Below are 20,393 nucleotides of genomic sequence, written 5' to 3' on the forward strand. Positions count from 1 at the left end.
TCACACTCACGCCCAGCTCCTCCTGGCCACCACATGTGTGAGGGCCTTGTGTCCCTGGCATTCCACTCCCTCCTGCCTTACCTTTAATGCCCCTTGTGCATTCCCCCACCCCACTTAAGCCCAAGAGAGTTCCCATCTCTCCACGGGAGCATTTGGATAACCAGTTTCAGTTGCAGGCACCAGAAGCCTCTCTAGCCAGGCAAAGTGAAAAGGGATTTAACCTGGGGCATTGAGTGCTTTCAAAATCGCAGGGCACTATGGGAGTGGTCTGTAGGCCTCCAGGAATTCTCCATGACTGTTCCAGCCCATAGTTGTCTCTCCCATCTCTGATACATTTCATTCATTCATTCATTCATTCATTCATTCATTCATTCTGTGTTTATGGAGCAGAGGCAGTGCCAGCTGCCGGGGACAGGCCACCAGGATGAATGAATAAAACATGGTCTCTTCTCAAAGAACACAGGGTCTACATACCCTCGTTGATGAATGCTGGATAAGAGCCATGATCAGAGTAACACAGGGCCCCAGGAGGGTGCACCTGACTCAGTGTTGGGGAAGCATGGAAGGGCTGCAGAGCTCGCAGAGGGGAAGAGCAGGCCTCTGCCCAATTGTGGTGAGGCCCTCCCTGTGGTTGGAGTACAGTGTAGGGGTGGGGTGCCAGGGCAGGCGGCCAGAGGATAAGCTGGTCAGGGTGAGAGGCCTTTGGGGCATGACCTGACCATTACATGGTGCCATCTTATTATTTAATTACACATTGGTCAAGAGGGCAGGCTTGCCAGCCAGCCTGGCTGAGTTAAAATTCTGCTGGGTTCAAAACCTACTAGCTGTGTGACTTCAGGCAAGCTGTCCAGCCTCCTCACTTTTCTCATCAGTAAAATGGGGGAATACCAGTACCTACCTCACAGGGGTGTGTGAAGGTTAAATAAGTTAATACATAATAACACACTTAGACCTGTACCTGGCTGAGGTGCCAGCTGTCAGTGCTGGCTGTTATTTAATGCCTAACTCTGTACCAGGCAGCATGCTGGTGATTTTCCATAAATTCTCTCAATCGGTCCTCTCAAAGGCCCTCCCTGGGAGGCAGGGGTTATTGATCTGTTTTATTATACAAAGGAGAAGTCTATTTCTAGTTTCCTTTGTGAGATTTTAGCTCCTTCACTGGCTCTGTTCTATTTCTGTCCCCCGCGCACTGTCGCTGCGGGAGCCCTGCCAGAGGCAGAGAGGAACCAAAGCCCCCTGGAACTCCAAAAGGAAGGACAAGTTAGATCTGGGCTTCCACAGAGCCATGATGCTCCCGCTTTAGTTACAGGAAAGGGATCCAACTCACTCTCACAAGCCCACATGCGGCCCCAATGGCAGACGTGCTGGGCGAATTTATTAAAGTCATAAAATTTGGCAGGAAGGAGTTTGGTAGAAGTGGGGGATGAAGTGAGGGATCCAGTCAAATGAGTGGATTGCTCTGGAATAAGCAAGAACCAAGAACAGGGACTGCCCTGGAGAGGCAGGCAACACTCCCGCCCCTCCAGTGAGAGCACTCCAAGGGTCGTGGGGCCAGTGTCCCCAAGACTCCCCTCGCCCAGATCTGATGGTGTCCCCACCTGCCTAGTGGTAGGAATGGACGCTGTATCTCTCTGACCGTACATTTCCTCCAACAAAACATTCATTTTCCTGATTTTTTCTAAGAAAATGAACAGAACATTCTGTCAGCTGGGCATTCAGTTCTTCCTTTAAGACAGCCTAGCATTGCTTGGACAAGGGCAGGCAGGAAGGGGGCTAGCGTTTTCCCCTTAGTGCTGGCCGTTCTGCATGCTCTAGGGGACTGTCCGTTTCATTCTCCCTGCGGCCTCCTAGGGAGGCACTGTTATTCCCAATCTGCGGATGAGCAGACATTGGGGCAGCAAGTCCAGCCAAGCCCAGGGTCCAGCTGGAACAGGCTGGCCCCTTCGCTGGAGGTGAGCTCCTTTTATTTCAGCTCTGGCTTCTGCCTTTCAAGGCAGCGGTGGCTGCTGGTGTATTGCAGGCGTCCTGCCCAGGGGTCTGGCAGTGACCATGAGAATGTGAGTTGTCCCTGGCTCCAAATCTTCCTCCTCATGTAGGAGGTGGGCGAGGCAGAGTGGATGGTCATGAAGGCAGAAGCCTCAATCTCGAGGCGCAGGGCCTTGGTGCACTTGCACACATATTGTCTCATTTCACCTCCTAACCCCTGGGAGGAGGCTCCAGTGTCCCCGTGTCTCAGGTGGAGAAACTGAGGCCCACGGAAGTCTAGGAGCCAGTTCACGGGAGGGCCAGAGCTTCACTCCACACCATCACATGGCAAGTGGCTCACCTGCACCATCAGAGCAAAGGGCTTCCTATCGGACAGTGATGGAGGGCTTTCACTAGCCCAGGCAAGACCCCTGCCCCATCCGCATTTCATCGTTTACCTCACAGTGTCATTTCTCAGGCCAGTGGTGTCAGGATTATCCCTACTTCACAGGTGAGTGAACTGAAGCCCGGAGAGGTTAGGTCACCTGATTAATAAACAAAGGCATAAAGGGGGCATTCGTTTTTCAATGGAGAGGATAAAGCAGCTTGGTTTGTACATTCTGAGAGGCTCTGTGGCTTGTTCATCTCGAGGGCTGCATGTGCTTTATTGGGAGCTGCCCCACCTCCCGGGGCTGGATGCCAGGCGGGCCATCTGCTTCTGGGGCTGGGCGCCCCTCCCACAGTCATTGCCTTCTCCCTGAACGACTGGCTCCCAACTGGCTGCAGCCGTTAAAGAAGTTCCAGGAAAAAGATCTTAGCTAGCCTCCTCTGCAACCTAATTTCTGCTGCGGTGGGTATTGCCTTGTCTGCATAAATGGCTCTGCTAATTTTCTGCGGCTGCGTGTTGTTGCGGTTGCAGAACGGCAGAGGAGGAAGGGCGGGAACCAACCACTTTCTTGGCACCTGCTCAGGGTCCTGTCGACTGCTTGATGAACGTCGTCTCTTGTCTCCTACCCCATTCGCAGCAGCCCTGCAGTCCTCACAAAGCGGAAGTCAGATCAGGTCGCTGCCCTGCAGGGTACCATCCTCTGCACAGAGGAGCACCCCCAGTGCCGCACTCCTGCCCCTGGGGCTGTGGTCCCAGCCTTCCGTGCATCCCTCACCTTCCTCCTCCACACGGCACTCTGGACTTGGGGCCTTTCTTCTGCTCCTGGAGTAGGCACATCTGTGTGTCCTCGGCAGGACCCCTGCACCTGGACAGCTTGCAGCCGCTCAGACACTCAGGGGCTTTCCCCGGCTATTCTCTGGATTCTAGGTCAGGCTCCCATATCTGTTGACCCACTGGTGGTGCTCAAAGTGCTCCCCACAGTACATGCTCACATGTGTGTTCTCTGCTGTGCTGCTGCAAGCTGTGTGCGGGCAGGGACAACGTTGTTTGTTCATCTCAGCGTCCTGGGGCCTGGCATGTAACAAGCTCTCATTCACATTTGCAGACTCAGCTCAAGAAAAGTAGGACCCACTGTTGCTGTCATCCCACCCTTTCTATTTCAGTGCCAAGGAGACGGGTTGAGGGCCATCAGGCGACTTGTCCAAGGTTCTGCGTGTTCACACTGGAAACCTGGGAATCCAACCAGGTTGTTATGGCTGAACTTTGTTCTCTGTTCACAGCTTCCCAGCAACTGGGATGTGCATTTCCTCCATGTCTGGGTTTCTCAGTGCTCGGTCATGTATGTTCTTAGAGTAGAAATAGAAGCACAATGCTTTGTGAAACCCTGAAGGGGAAGCTTCCACGCAGTGCCCAGCATCCAGGGGTGAATGTGACCTTCCATCAGGAAGCCTGGAGCTGGGGGCTGTCCCTTTACCCAGAGAGACAAATGCAGACACACATAGCTCAGGATATGGCCATCTGTGTTCATGGCAACAGGGCCAGAAGCTGGGAAAGGCTGGGACGGGACAGGAAAGGGTCTGAAGAGAGGAGTGTGTGGCAGCAGTGGCTCCAGGTGCAGCAGATGTGTGGGGAAGGAGTGGGGAAGGTCTCCCAGGAGGAGGCTGTGCTCACAGGGGGTGGGGTGAAGCACCCAGGTGCCAGCAAGCGCAGCATAGGCAGGCTTCCAGGAGGCTCCTGCCCTGGGCACTACAGTGGGTTGAGGAATTCTAGGACCATCCCCACCTCCAGTTATTAAACATTTAATAGCACACCATTGCCTAGCACATTGGGCACCAGAAAGGAGGCCTTGGAGGAGCTCGAGAGCAGGAGAGAGGAGAAGAGGTGTTTCAGAGGCTTTGTTCTGTTGCAGTGGAAAGTCTCTGGAGGGCTTAAAGCAGAAGAGTAACATAATTTGATTTCACTTTACTGGACAGATTTTACAAAACAGAGGAAGGTCCTTGGAATGTATAAATGTGGCAGCCAGGGGGAAGGGGAGATTGAGCTATCAGAATCAGGGTCCAGGCAGGATCTAAATCCAAGCACTGAGGAGAAACCCACTTACCACAACAGAAATCCACAACAGAAGCTGAAGATCAGAATGAATCCAGGTGTCTGATGGTGGCTCTCAGGGTGCTGACCAGGGCTGGAGGTGGAAGTGTGGGGCTGTGGGAAGCCTGAGCCTGCAGGTGCTGCCAATGGGTTCTTCCTGTGCAGAGAGAAGGGTGGCAGTGGCCCCCACCACTTGCAGTGGGATGGCGGTATCCGTCAGCTTCTATCACTAGAACCTGTGGTCTTCCCAGTATAACCCCTAGGGAGATCGGTGGCTCTAAGGGGGCCCAAAGTTTCCACAATGGTTGCATTCTCGCCACACTTAAGTTCCATGTAGCCTCTGAGCAGCGTTGTGGCCCAAACTCAACACTGATGAAAACAGGTGCTTCTCCTCCTTGGCTTCACATTGGAGCTGCCGAGGAGCTTTTCCAACCTCAGTGCAGTCAAACCCAGAAGTCCCCTGGGGGTGGGACCCAGGCATTAGCCTTCTTGGAAGCTCCCCAGGTGGTTCCAATGTGTGGCCAAAGTTGAGAACCTCTGGATTAGAAGGAATTGCTGTAGAGTAAGAGACTACATATTTTTCCACATATTGACTTGGGGCTGGATTCTCTTGACAGGCAATTCCAGGCATGGTGACAATGCCTTGTGCCATTTCTTTGGTTGCTAAATGGAACCCCGAAGTCCTTTTCTGCTGGGTGACCCCTGGCTGCGGTAAGAGGCGGGCGAGTTGCATGATCCAGCTCAATGACTTGTCCATCTGCGTTAACAGTAGGCTGAATTATGACAGCAGTGGTCGCGCTCCCAAAGGGGGTTAAAGTACTCAAGCTATCCCTTCTGGAAGCACAGCCCCTTTAGAAGATGGAAGATGCTGACTAGTTAGAGGTTCCAGTCATGCTCCTCAGTAGCCAAGGGAAATGCAGGAAAGAAATCCCGTCAGCCAATCCCAGAAATGTTAGGCGGGCAGTTGTCATTTACACAAGTTCACAGCTGGCAGAGTGGAGGTGGCTGGGCATTCTATGGAGCAGTGAAGAGGGCATGAACATTTTTCTGGTGTTTTTAGGAAAAGGGCAGGGAAGACAGATGGCAAAGGTGATTTGAAAAATGGGGCTAATGCCAGAGCTTTGAATGATACTCAAAGAATAAAATACGAAAGAGGATAAAATAAACCGGTGCTGTTCTGCCCTTATATATCCTGTCTGAAAAGAGTCATAGGAAGAACACAGCTGTTGAATGAGGTGTCCATGTCCTCAGCTGGGCCCCTGCTCAAATTGCTCCGCTGGGATGCAGCTTTGGGGTCTTGTCCTCAGAGGGTTGTGAGCTGATGTCAAGGTGGGGTGTCAGGAAGCAGGCAAGCGACTGGGGAACCAGAGCGGTGGTCCGCAGGTGTGTGTGGAGGGGCCAGGGCCCAGCAGAAAGCCCTGGGAGGGGCTATCCCAGATCGGGTGGTGGGGGCCTTTGCTGAGCCAACACCTGTCCTGACTCCATGGCTTGTGCTCTGAGCCCTACAACAGCTTCTTTGAGACCCAAGAGCCAGCAGTAACATACTCTGAATGGCGTTTTGCCAACTTGCCATGTGACTTGGACAACTCACATAACTTCTCTTTTTGAGACAGAGTCTCTCTCTGTTGCCCAAGCTGGAGTGCAGCGGCATGATCTTGGGTCAACCACAATCTCTGCCTCCTAGGTTCAAGTGATTCTCATGCCTCAGCCTCCTAAGTAGCTGAGATTACAGGCCTATGCCACCACATGCGGCTAATTTTTGTATTTTTTGTAGCGACTGGGTTTTACCATGTTGGCCAGGCTGGTCTCAAACTTCTGGCCCTCAAGTGATCCACCCATCTCCGCCTCCCAAAATTCTGGGGTCGTAGGTATGAGCCACCATGCCTGGCCCAACTCTCTTAACTTCTATGCATTTGACCCTCTTCTGTAAAGAAGATAAATCATCCGATGACTGGAGGGTTAGAAATCTTGCGTGTGAAGTTACAGAGGAACTGGTGCATAGTAAATGCTCAGGAAGGTAACAGCTTGTTCTTCTCCTCCTCTTTCCCCTCATCACCATCAGCGGCTGCAGAAGTTGGTGGGTATCACTCATGGCATTTACTCCGTGCCTGAAGGAGTCTCTAGCTCTCTGTGGGTCTTCTGCTAAGAATATAGGCCTTGAAAATGGGACAGTTTGGAATCTAAATGCCACTGCATTTGCCCCCGAGGGAGGAAGCAGGCACTGGGGGAGGGCCTGCCTGCCCCGTGCCAGCACTCTGCCTGGGCCATGGCATTGGTTAGCTCCCATAAGCCTCACAAGCACCCACAGGGTGATGCTATTCTTACCATGTTACAGGCGAAGAAATGAACCTTCATGGAACCAGAGCTCTGCCTAAGAGCTCACAGGAAGAGCAGGGATTTGGGCTCTATTCTGTGAGTCCAGCATTTTAACAGCAAAATCCTCTTATTTGACAACGCCTGGAGCCCATGGTATGGCTCCTGGCATTGCCAAGATTATATAAGCTCTGGAGCTGCTGCAGTACAGCGGCAGCCATCTGGGCTTTTCTTTTTTTTTTTCTTTGGAGACAGTCTTGCTCTGTCTCCCAGGCTGGAGTATAGTGTTGTCATCTCAGCTCACTGCAACCTCTGCTTCCCAGGTTCAAGTGATTCTCCTGCGTCAGCCTCATGAGTAGCTGGGATTACAGGTCCATGCCACCACAGCTGGCTGATTTTTTTGTATTTTAGTAGAGATAGGGTTTTACCATATTGCCCAGGCTGGTCTTGAACTCCTGACCTCAGGCAATCCACCCACCTCGGCTTCCCAAAGTGCTGGGATTATAGGCGTAAGCCACGGCACTGGCCCTGGGCTTTTCTAACGAGGCTCCCTTCTTGTCCCTCCAGGGCCCTCATCTTTGTTTCCCATGGAGCTGGGGAGCACTGTGGCCGCTATGACGAGCTGGCTCAGATGCTGAAGGGGCTGGACCTGCTGGTGTTTGCCCACGACCATGGTGAGTGTCCCAGGGTGCCATGGGAGCTGGCTGGGCCCTGACAATTTGGAGATCTCCCTCTCTAGTCCATCTCACCGCCAGCATCCTTCCTTCTGAATTCTTCTATTCCCCACGGATGTTTCTAAGTAAAAGAATGTAGTTATGCAAACAAAAAAAAATGTCTCAGCAGCAGATTCTGTAGAGTCTGAGACTGAATGCAGGCTAATTAGAAACTTCAACTGAAAAAATAAAGTTGGATATGTTTATCTCAGAAATTGCCCCAATCCAAGGAATTCTTTCCTGCATTTATAAAGTGCTTTCTCTCAAAATGAATCCTGATTTTCTCCAAGTGCCCTCAAATGCACATGGTGTAGTCAGTTCAAGTACGATGTAAACCCTGGTTTGAGCACACAAGGTTTATAAAGCATTTCAGACCAGGAGAATAGTAGAAGCCTCAACAGGTCATACTGGTCACAAGAAAACCCAACACACACACATATACAGGGACACGTACCCACCCATGCAAATAGTCATACACACATGTGCACACACATATACATACACATACACACATACATGCACACATACACACCTGAACACACACATAAAACACACATGTATGTGTACATACACATGTGCACATACACATTTACACACATATGTAAACACATACATGTACCTGTGCACATACACATTTACACACACATGCACACATACATACAGACGTATACAAGCATACATAAATGTACACACACACACACACACACACACACACTTCCCCAGGCCAAGTCTTTGATTCTTTGTCCTGTAACAAAATCCACAACCATCAAAATGCAATGTTCATTGCCTGAGTCAGTATGTGCTTTTGTAATCATGTTTGCAACATTCTCTATGGCTGGGAAGTCTCCCAATTCAGTTCTTTGCCTAACACTTTTTAAAATTAAGACTTTCCCATGACTGAACATGGTAATTTCCCCACAGCTTCAATGTAAAATTCTATCGTTGTGGTCCAGATCCAGAAATGTTGTTTCTGTTTTATCTGATTTGAAAATGGATAATTAAGTGATATCTCTGAAAAGAGGGACAGGGGAGCAGTGACAGGGGCCTGGGAGTCCTTGTAAATGTGGGAAAGAAAGCCTTATCTGTACAGAGAAACTGCACAGGGGGTGAAAAGTTTTCAGGGACATTCTGTAGGTAAAAAGTTGCAAACGTGATTTGCCAGGAACTCTTATTCAGCTGGATATATACAAGCGTCCTTGTAACTGACAGTACTGACTAATTCTTTCTTATCATAGTTGCGACGTTCTTTAGTGCTTTGCAGACTATTCTGGTAATATTTGTGAGACTGTTTGAGAAATAATATTCAAGGATTATTTCTGAGGCTTTTAGTATGGGAACTATGTCATTATTAACTTTGGCACTTCTCACACGTAAAAGGCTCAGACAGGAATTTTTTTTTCCTATTGCATTTGTCTCCTTTAAAATTTGTTACACTCATTATCATCATGTTCTAGGGACATCCCGAAGGAAAAGAATATTTGTACTATGCAGCTAGAATCCCAAGAATCTATTTTGTATCTTAGCACCAACCACCTTCTCATCGGATAAAACTTGGCCAAATCTGTGGGATTAAGTAAATGTTGGTCCTTGTTTATTTTGTCTGACTGTGGCACTTTGAAAAACAATTTTAAAAGCCTCCTTTTTTAGAATAAAGGGAGAAAAGAAACAGCCCACCTTTTGATGTTTCCAGAATAACATCTAAGTTGAGACAGAGCTCTCTGTGACATTCTAAGTATAGTGCAAAAATGGTTGTTTGTGTTCACCTGTTTCAAGCTTTTTGAATGACTCATGGAAATCTCTCTGGCAAATGCCTAAGGGAAGTGTTTAATTCAAGAAATGAACCCAGTTGACTGTGCGTGTGTGACTTTCGTTGTCTGTGGATGAAAATGACTGTGGCTTGCTTAGTAGAAGGAAGCCAAGTAAGTGGGCTGCCATTTCAGGGATCTTGTGCAGCCTGGGAATGCGGATACTGGTGGCTGGTGATCTTGGCTATATTTCCTTCTTGCTGAGAAATGTGCTAGTAAGTGAAGAAGGAAGGATTTGAACCCAGGTCTGCATTTTGACAGCAAACCCCTCTGATTTAATAAGGCTTGGAGCCCATGGTGTGGCCCCTGATTCGTTGCTGAGGTTATGTAAGGTCCTATGCTGCTCCACTACAGCCACAGCTGTCTAGACTTTTCTAAAAAAAAAAAGCTGGTTCTAAATCCTGGTCTCTTTTATTACTCTATACCAATGTTTCCAGGCACAAATGCCTACAGAGATATATGCAGACTGCATTCTTTCCAACATAGCTTTTATTTATTTATTTATTTATTTATTTATTTATTTTTATTTATTTATTGAGACAGAGCCTTGCTCTGTCTCCCAGGCTGGAGTGCAGTGGCATGATCTTGACTTACTGCAACCTCCATCTCCCAGGTTCAAGCGATTCTCCTGTCTCAGCCTCCAGAGTAGCTGGGACTACAGGTGTCTGCCACCATGCCTGCCTAATTTTTGTATTTTTGGTAGGAATGGGGTTTCACCGTGGTGGTCAGTCTGGTTTCAAACTCCTGACTTCAGGTGACCCACTCTCTTCCGTTTCCCAAAGTGTTGGGATTATAGGTGTGAGCCACAGTGCCCGGCCCAACATAGCTTTTAAATTTAAATAAAACAGGCCAGGTGCAATGGCTCATATCTGTAGCCCCATAACTTTGGGAGGCTGAGGTGGGAGGATTGCTTGAGGCCAGGAGTTTGAGACCAGCCTGGGCAACATAGTGAGATCTCGTCTCTACAAAACAAAATTTTTTAATTAGCTGGGCACCATGGTATGTACCTATAGTGCCAGCTACTTAGGAGGCTGAGATGGGATGATCACTTGAGCCTGCGAGTTCAAGGCTGCAGCGAGTCATGATCACACCACTGTATCCAGCCTAGGGGAAAGAGCAAGATCCTGTCTCAAAAAGAAGGAAAATAAAGTAAATATTGGGAGAACGTCAGGGCTTTTACTGTGCCCATTGGAAATACACTGAAGACTAAAAATAGACCTGAAAACACTGCTGCATGGCCCACGGCACCTCCAGGACTCCAACACCCAAACGTCCCATGTCTTTAGCCATGTTGTCATCTGCACTCCAGGGTGTCGCTGGGAGCATGCAACTGCAGTCTTCATCCCAGAAAAGGGCTCAGACACAAATATACGCAGTCCAGGGCTGATTCAACAGGGAGTTCAAGCTGTGTGATCTGGACCTCGTTTATCCCCATTCTTAACTTTCTCATCTACCAAATGGATAAGATAATGCTGTCCTATGGCAGAAGACTAGGGACAGAGCAAGATGCTGTCTCAAAAAAAAAAAAAAAAATGAAATAAAGCAAATGTTGGGAGAATGTCAGGGCATTTTTGACAGATTGTTGTGAGATAACACGTCAAGGCCCAGCAGTGTGCTGCGTTCTTCCCCTTCACTCTGCCCCGTCCAGCTACAATGTAGACCCGCTGCTGAGCTGTATATCCGGGTGGATTTGACCCAGGGCTCTGAGCAGGAACAACAGGACTGAGGCTGGGAGCTAGGGGCACGGGGTCCTTGTCCTGGCATGGCTGCCCTGAGCAGGCTGGGTCACCTTTCAGGCCTGCACAGGCTGTTCTGAAGATACAGTGAAGCAACAGATAGGAAAATGCTTTACAAAGTAGACAGAGCTACCTATGGCGGTTTCACTGCTGGTTTCTATGACACAATTTACGGAAACACTGGCTTCTATAAATCCGACGCTAACTGATTTTACTACCATGGATCTCATTGCTCAATGCATTACAGTATTTCATTGCTCAGACAGAAACCTCCAGGCGCTGCCGTTGTGGCAGTCTGACTGTGTCTCTAGCACGCTTGGGACATTGGTGGGCTCAGAGTCGTGTTCAATAAGCATCTAATTTAACTTTGTTTTCTATTTTAACCTCAGAATTTGTACAGGATGACCTCATGGGTTTGAACAGCTTGCCCAAAGTGAAAATTATGATTCCTCCCTTTTATTCAGTGTTAACTGCGTGCCAGGTTCTGTGCTGGGCACTTTTCTTATATGATCTCTAATTTCTCATAACAATTAATCTTATTATCCCCCCACCTATTTTATAGGTGAGGAACCTGTGGCTGTGTCATCAAGCAGACCCATTCTCATTGCACATGTGTTAGCAAAGGGAAGTTTCATGTTCTTCCAGGGCACGTGACATCTGAGGCAGGTGCAAGAACTCCATGGCACCATCAATGCCCAGGGCTCCATCTGTAGTTTTCTCAGCTGGCACTACTTAGCACGTAGCTTTTATCTGTGTGGGCACTAGCTCCAGCCTCATGTTCTAACAGGTAGATGAAGCAGGAAGTGACAGAGAAAAAGGGCTGGGCTTCTATTGGGAAGGCAAGCCTTCCTTGGAAATCCTGGGCAGGTTCTATCCACACCACATTGACCAGTGCTGTTCACAGGGCTCTGCCTAGCTGCAAGGGAGGCAGGAACTGTAATTTGTTAACTACTGAACCAAACAACGGAAACTTCTGTTGGTAAGGTAGACACAGCGAGCAGACATTGCTGGTGGCTATCTATCTCTGCCACACCACACTCCCAGGTTTATTACTAAATGAGCATTTCCCGGATTGTTTCTACTTTATGTCTTTTCTGGACATTTCAGTTCACTCACAGGATTTCCTTTCCTCTAACCCATCATTATGTTATTTCTTGAGGTTTTGATGTGAAAGTTATTAGTATTGGCACCATAAGTATTGGTTGAAGTTCCTAATTGGGTGTTTGTGAAGTGTGAGATGAGGTATGAAGCAAGAAGAAATGCATGGACACAGTAACTGTTGTCCTAATGAGGACATGATCCGTCTTCCCCAGAGAAAGCAAGCAGCCCCTCTCTAAGGGCATAGTGTTTTATAGCATGTATTATCCTGTGCAGGATAGGATAATACATTAGGTCAAGGCAGCCAGCTGCAGGCAGGCAAAGCCGGTGTCTTACATTGTGTTGTCCATTTGTTCCTCTCCCTCCCCCGAGAACCTTCTCATCATCTTTGTGTAGCTCAGTCCATTCCTGGACTGAGCAGGAAGTGGAGGCATCACCAGTGTTTGTTGAATGACTGGAAGAGTTTATAAGCCAAAATAGATCAGACCAGAAATGCTTTAAATATTAAGGGTAAAACATCCACATTAAGGTATCCATGTAAGCAGGGCACTGCCAGGTCCCCTCAATGAGCAGAGGGTCCAGCAGTGTAGCCACTGGACCTCTGAGTCTGGTGACTAAGTGGGTGGAGAGCTGCCAGGGGAGTTTGAAAGTGCTGTGGATGTACTGCCGGGACAGAGGTGTCGCAAGGCCTGCATCTTGGGCAGGGGTGTGGCACCTCCAGGGCCCAGGGCATCTTCAGTGCCTGGAGGGCCAGCAGGGTGGCCAGGTCTTGTCGGGAGAGTGGGAGCTTGGGTCAGCAGGAGGAAGGACCTCAATTGCTGAGAGCCATGGCTCTCACCTTGACTATTGTTAGGATCACTGGGGAGTCAAAAAATCCTGAAGCCTGCGCTCCCCTTCTCCCACTCCTCAGAGATTCTGATTTCTTTGGTCTTTGGTATGACCTGGGCATCAGGATTTTAAAAATAAGGTGATTCTCAAGTGCAGCCCAGGTGGAGAACCACCACTGAGCAGAGGAGGCCGCACAGGCACAAAGTTTGGAGCCAGTGAAGATAGGATTGCTGTTGGGAAGGGCTCCGGGGCCTGGAAGGAGGAAGGGCCACCAGGAGACTTGGAGGATCCTCAGGAAGGCGGCCCCAGGGCAGGGCCCATGAGGGAGAGGTGCACGGGCAGCCAGAAGTGGAGGGGCTGCCACCATGTGTGAACAGGTGAGGACACCAGAAGATGGGATTTTCTGTGACTCTAAATATAGCAGGGAGAAAACCGGGGCTGGCATTCTCTTGGTCCCTGGGTCTGCCAGCTGCTGCAGTGACTCACTGGAAACCCCTTGGCCTTTCACGCAGGCAGAAGGGCTAGTCTCACCCAGAGGAGGCGAGGAGGACTCCCAGGAGGAGGGCACACATGGCCCCGCCCCGGGTGGTGCTGCTGCATAGACAGTGGAACTCTGAGGCCCATTTCACTGCTGAGGGTGCCAGCAGGCCTGCTCCCTGCAGTCCTGCTGGAAATGGAAAGGGCCCTTCCCCAGGGAGTAGCCTCCTGACTTCCTAACATACACGCACGGCTCCAAGTGCACTTGCTGGGGCCAGAGAAGCCTCCTCTATGTTTACAAAGTATAAAGGAACCATCCTCAACTGATTAACAGTGAATTAATTATCTGCAAATATCTGAGGGAAAGTGTTGAAGAGGGCTTTGTGTTTTTTGTGTATTTTTTTTAACTCAGCTGGGGCAAGTGAGAAGAGGAAGTTTTGAGGGAACTTCTGTGGGTGGCAGTTACGCGTGGTTCTTCTTGGTGGGTGGGCCCTGCCCAGTCAGAAGAGTATTTGGGAAATTCATGGGGAATAATTGTATTCGTGTGTTTTTCATCCAGGAGACAGATCTGAGTCAAGGTCGCTTCCTGGCAATGTTCTAAAATAAACTGCCATCAGTCATAGTAATATATTTTTGTTTGAAATGTTTGAAAAATGTGTTAACAGTTTTTCTTGCCTTAGTAAATATGAGAATTAAAATAATAGAGTGAGTTACCCTCTAAGGCTTCAAGAGTTCATGGGAGCCCAACTCTGAGGGTGGGTGACAGTGCACTTGCTGTGACTTATAGAGTGTGGACCGTGCCACCTGGAGACCCCCAGGGTCCCTGCTGTTCCCTAGCTCCTTCCCTTCCACCCCCTGCCTCCTCCTCTTCGCTCCTCATTCGCTATTAAGCATACCCAGACCTCCACTTTTGCTGAAAATCCATTGAGTTTATTTGGTGTAAATCTCAGATATGAGTTTAAATGCCCTTTCTGATATGAGGTCATTTGCCTCTTTGTTGAACAAAACAGAAACCTCCATGCAGCTGAGTTGCTCTTTTGTAATGAGGACTATGATAATAACAGGGTTGCTCTGTGGCCGTGGGGACAATATGAGGTGGTACAGGGTCTGAAACTCCAGTGGCAGCAGTGTCCCTGGGAAGGCCTGTGAAAGCCAGATGGCTGGGCCAACCCCAGATACAGATTCAGTTGGTCTGCAGTGGGACCCAAGAATGTGTATTTCTAATAGGCCCCAGGGGTGATGCTGCTGCTAAGGACCACTGAGAGAGTGTGTTTAACAAACCATACACAACGCCAGGCATCTGTTAGACACACAGAACCTGCCAGCTCACTTGTAAAGCAAGGTGCTGGGAGACACTGCAGCTATTGAATGTTCTGTCCCAGACTTCAAAGGATGCTTCCTCAAGGAGGCGGAATTGAACAGGGAAATAGGAAGAAGGAGCGTTCTGGTGAAGGAACGCTTCTTCCTTCATTCTTTGATATTCACTGACTGCCCAACTACACTCCTAACTATTCTAGGCACAGAGGTCCAGCAGTGAGCCAGGCAGACACGAGTGAATAAGGAGAGATGCTACGTTCTGCCAAGAGCATGGGAGGCAAGCAGCAGGAGGCTGCCAGGGAGAGGGGCTCCCTCTGCCCAGCAGTTCTGAAAGCCGTTCAGGAGGCAGTGGCAGTCAGTTGGACCCGTTCTTGCAAAGGTCTGGGTGGCAGCAGGGGTCTAGGGCTGGGAACAGTCAGTGCAAAGGCTTGGGGGCAGGAACTAGCTGGGTGCTCCCAGGTGGCCAGCAGGCCAGGATGGCCAGAGCTTAGACAGAGCAGCAGGTGAGTGGTGATGGGCAGGGGTCTTGTGGGCCTGAGAAGGAGCCAAGGCTGCTGTGGGATGTTGGAAGCCACCAGAGGGAGGGCTGTGAGCAGGGGAACCATATGCTGTGATGTGTGTGGTTTCTGAGTGGCCAGAGGCTGCTGTGAGAAGACAGATTGCAGGGCGAAGTCAGGGAGTGTGGGGAGGACGTTGGGCCACCAGGCTGGGAGGGACTTGCTGTGAGCTGTGTGGCAGTGTCAACCAGACCTGTCTGAGCCATGAACTTGGGTGGTGACCACAGGAATAAAGAGGCCTGAGCAAAGCAGAGAGACACAGAGGTGAAAGCAACAAGATTTGGCAGAGAGGTGAGAGACAGGGAAGGCCCAACCGTGGTGAGCCTGAGTCTCCTTGTAATGACATCTGCCTCCAGAAACTGAAGGCTGAGCTCTAGTCCGCATCACACTCAAGTCCTCGTGCAGGTCTCAGGGTCCCTCCCTTAAGTCCACATGTTGTGGGTGCCACTTAATGCAGCAAGATGAGAGCAGGTGCGCTCCTTTAACAAGCCCTCGTCACACTGTCCTGGTCCAGAGCCAGCCCGGCACAACCTGCGTCCACTCCACCTGCCTAGTTCTCTCCTGTCTTATGGTGACCCTCAGGGCTTGTCCTAAGAAGACACATGTATTGAGCAACCAGCATGTGTTCAACACTGTGTCAATGTGTTCACACCTTATCTGACTTGTCCTTACAGCACCGCCAGGAGGCAAGATTGCTGCTCCCTTCTTACTGATGAGGAAGCTGAGGCACAGACAGGTTAAGCTGACTGCCCAAAGTGGCTTCTACACGACAGAGCCTAGATCCAAGCCCAAGTTGTTTGGATCTAGACTTCAAGGGACCTAGAACTTGACCCCTTTGGGAGACCCTGGCCTCTAAGCAGCAGTCCACAGCATTCTTGGGCCCCTCAAAAATAATAACATTTACAAGCACAGAATCTCACAGTTTACAAGGGGCTTCCTGAAACATCTCATTCCACCTGGGAGGAAACCAGTCCAGGCTGGAGCCCAGCTATTGCCTTCAGATCTGCTGAGAGTGCCTCAGTATGTCCAGGCTGCTGTAACAGACACTGTAGACTGGGTGGCTGATAAACAGCAGGGGTCTATTCCTCACAGTTCTGGAGACTGGGAATTCCAAGGTCAAGGTACTGACAAATTCCATGTCTGGTGAGGGAACCACTTCCTAGTTCATAGATGATGCTTTCTCACTGTATCCTCACATGGCAGGAAGAGGGCTGGAGAGCTCTGCAGCCTCATTTATAAGGGCTCTAGCCCCATTCATGAGACCTTTGCCCCCATGACCTATCACCTCCCAAATGCCCTGCCTCCCAACACCATCACCTTTGGGGTTGGGATTTCAACATGAATTCTGAGGGCACACAAACATTCACACCATAGCAGAAGCAGCAGTTTCGGATACACACAGAGGCCCCTACAAATCCAGCCTCTCCCTAGTTGCTGAGTCAGCTGGAGTCAGTGGGTTTAGCCCATGGGAGCCTTGGCTTTCCTGCTTGTATGAGGAGTGGCCAGACCACTCCCTCAAGAGTGCTGTGGGGGTGCTTGGCACGAGGTAGTGTGCAGGACAGTTCATGCGACCTTCCTTCCATCATCCCTTGGACAGATGTGAAACAGGCTCAGCTTTAGAGAGACAGATATCGGCTCTAATTTGCTCTGTGGCCTTGGCAAGCTACTGGACTTCTCTGGACTTCATATTCCTCATCTGTAAAATGGGCTAACAATACCAGCCTGTGGGGTGCTGTGAGAAGTAAACTACCCATGCTCTGGAACCAGACAGATGAGACCTTGAATTGTGGCGTCATCCTTTACTACCTGTGTGGCCTTGGCAACTTTGCACAATCCCCTAAGTTGAAAAAGCAGAGCTGATAAGGCTTGCTGCAGTTATCACAGGGATTGAATGAGGTGAAGTATGAAGAGTGCTTGGCTCAGGACCTGGGGTTTGATAAACACAGGTTTTCTTTCTTCCTTCCATGGCACCTCTTTTGCTTTTTGAGGGACAGTAGGAAAGTGCTAAGCTCAGATACTCTGAAAGACGTTGGTGTGAGACCCACCATCATTGTGTTGAGAAACAGAACCTCACAGAGGCCAAGAGGAGCCCTTCTCAAGAGAGGTGGGACTGTTACCACCAGGCTCAGGTCCCCCACCCATCCCCTCCACATACACATGCTACCCCTGGTGTTCTACACACATGCTGTGTTACCCTGGATTAAAATTAACATAGGGGTTCTATTTATAGTTTTCAAATGTCCCTTGAGTTAAGTGCAGTTGGTAAGTGTGGCACTAAGTCCTAGAATGATGCAAAGCAGTGGTGGACATTTGTCTTCTTCCTAAGGCAGATGAAATCCTTTAAAGATAAGTGGAGGAGGCCAGGGATGGTGGCTCACACCTGTAATCCCAGCACCTTGGGAGGCTGAGTGTGGAGGACTGCTTGAGACCAGGGATTTGAGACCAGCCTGGACTGCATGTCAAAACCCTGTCTCTACAAAAAAATACAAAGATTAGCAGGGCTTAAAGGTGCATGCCTGTGGTCCCAGCTACTTGGGAGGCTGAGGCTGGAGGATTGCTTGAGCCCAGGAGGTCAAGGCTACAGAAGGAGGCAGAAATAGTAGAGTTGCCTTGTGATGAGCAGGACCTGAGGGAGGATGGCTGCTGGGCCTTCGAAGCTCACGGTGAGCAGAGAGCAGCTGGCCCTTCTCCTGTTGATCCAGGAGCCAGGCTTTTAAGGGGGCAGGATTGGGAGGGGGAGTGCTCAAGGCAATGAGCAGTCCTGATTCCTGCTTACATGGGCCTGGTTAGCACAAATTGTAGGGTTGAGACATTGGGGGTTTAAGCAGGCTTCTGGGGCCTAACCAGGGACAAGCAGCATAAAAGGAAGGAGGAAATTGATAAGTCATTCTGTCTTGTGACCTTGGATACCCATCCTTGTGACCCTGGGCACCCTGCCTGTGACCGTAGATACCTAGCCTTTCCTTAGGTTCCCAGGTTTATGACCTCGGACACTCACCCTTGTGACCTTGAGTACCCAGCCTTATAACCTTGGGCACTCAGCCTTGTGACCTTGGGCACTCAGCCTGTGACCCTTGGCACTCACCTTTATGATCCTGGGTACCCAGCCTGCGACCCTGGGCAAGTCACTGAGCCTCTGACCTTGGATCATGGGCCAAGTAGTTAAAGATGTGTAAAGAATTTAACAGGGTTTTGTGTTAAAAAACTGGTTTTTGTGTTAAAAAAAGCTGGCTTTGCTCTGTCCAGCCCTGCCTCCTCGCGTCTGTTCCATGTTCTTAGATACTCACTGTTAATTTACAGAACTCCCACTGTGCAGCTGTACCTGGCCCTCATGCCTTAGTTCTTTGACCAACCCACACCATGGGCTTGAGCATGGCACTCTCCCTCCTGCCATCTCGGTTCTTTCTGAAAGGTGAAGAACCTGGAGCGGATGAGGGGAGCTCCGACTGTCCTGGAGAACCTATATCCTCCAAGGGGCTGTGGGGAGGGTCCCGGAAACCTAGAGGGCTGGGTACTGCATTCTTTCCCACCTTATGTAGGGCCACTCAGCTCTTTTTCTGTAGAAGATTTCATTTGATTAAAGGATTCACTTCAAAAAAATTTTTTTCAGGGTCAGGTGCAGTGATTCACACCTGTAATTCCAGCACTTTGGGAGGCTGAGACGGGAGGATTGCTTGAGGCCAGGAGTTTGAGACCATTCTGGGCAATAGCTTGCGACTCTGTCTCTACAAAAATAATACAAAAATTAGCTGGGTGCAGTGGCATGCACCTGTCCCATCTACTTGGGAGGCTGAGGTGGAAGGATCACTTGAGCCCAGGAGTTTGAGGATTTAGGGTTTCTTCCACTTCTAGAATTCTCTGATTCTAAATGAGAAACTAGGTATGAAAACTCTTGTGAACCACAGGGCTGAGAGTTATGAAGAGAGGTGCCTTATTGCTATTGTGGCAGAGTGGCCTGGGGAAGGGTCTAGCTGACGTCAAGAGGATGGGTGGAAGGGGAAAGCAGCCCATGGCGGGTGCCGGGCACTGAGCTGAGCACTCACAGGAGCCCGCTGCATCCTCAGGACCGACTCCCAGGACTCTGATGGGGGCAGGGTGTTGTTGGGTGGAGGCAGAGAGGCTGCTCTGCTCCCCCTCCACTCAGTGAGTATTTATTGAAACCTAGTATATGCATGCACTGCCTGGGCATTGGGCAAACGCTGAACCAAACGGATGCCAACTCGCAGGCTCCTGGAGCCCACTTGCCACTTAAACGTATTCAGTCCCTTGGGGCTAAGCTGCCTGGGCCAGCAGCTCAGGGTCCAGTACTCCCTGGACTTGGAGAAGACCTTGTCTCTGATGGCAGCCTCCCCATCACCAGCCTCTCTGGGCCTTGCCGTCTTCATCTGAGAAATGGGGAGGATGCATTACCCCAGTCATGCAGTTTCAGTGTGGACTATGGCAATAAGTGAGGGCAGTATCCAGGTGATGCAGGTTAGTTGAACTTTTGAGATGCCAGTTGTTTAAAAATTGATGTGTAAGAAACCTATAGTCAAAGACAATCTAATTCTTTTTTTTTTTTGAGATGGAGCCTTGCTGGGTCACCCAGGCTGGAGTGCAATGGCGCAATCTTAGCTCACTGCAACCTCCGCCTCCTGTGTTCAAGTGATTTTCTTGCCTCAGTCTCCTGAGTAGCTGGGATTACAGATGCCCACCACCATGCCTGGCTAATTTTTTATTTTTAGTAGAGGCGGGGTTTCACCATGTTGGCCAGGCTGGGCTCGAACTCCTGACCTCAGGTGATCTGCCCATTTCGGCCTCCCAAAGTACTGGGATTACAGGCATGAGCCACTGTGCCTAACCTGACAATCCAATTCTTTCTAACAGAGTTTTACCCAGAGACTCCATGTGCTGAGCTGATGTGAGGGGCTGAATATGATAGTGGTTCTCAAAGTCTGGTTCTGGTCAAACCAGGAGCAGCAGGAGCAGCAGTGGCACCACCCAGGGATTTGTGGGAAGTGCGTACTCTCAGGCTCCAGGGTGGGACCAGCAGTCAGTGTTTAGCAAGTCCTTAGGCAACTCTGATGGATACTACAGTCTAGAATCACTGCCCAGGGATAGACACATAA

At 49.9% G+C, this 20,393-nt stretch overlaps 1 protein-coding gene across 2 annotated transcripts in view; it reads left to right on the top strand.

The window, feature by feature from the left end:
- MGLL (monoglyceride lipase) overlaps positions 1-20,393 on the top strand; it is a 135,676-nt gene that overhangs the window by 36,501 nt on the left and 78,782 nt on the right. For both annotated transcript variants that reach the window (XM_017511960.2, XM_017511959.2), the window contains exon 3: positions 7,322-7,428. In XM_017511960.2, coding sequence (XP_017367449.1) covers positions 7,322-7,428 — 107 coding nt within the window. The remainder of the gene's footprint in view (positions 1-7,321; positions 7,429-20,393) is intronic.

This window comes from Cebus imitator, unplaced genomic scaffold (assembly GCF_001604975.1).
Source record: "Cebus imitator isolate Cc_AM_T3 unplaced genomic scaffold, Cebus_imitator-1.0 Scaffold457, whole genome shotgun sequence".
Lineage (NCBI taxonomy): Eukaryota > Metazoa > Chordata > Mammalia > Primates > Cebidae > Cebus > Cebus imitator.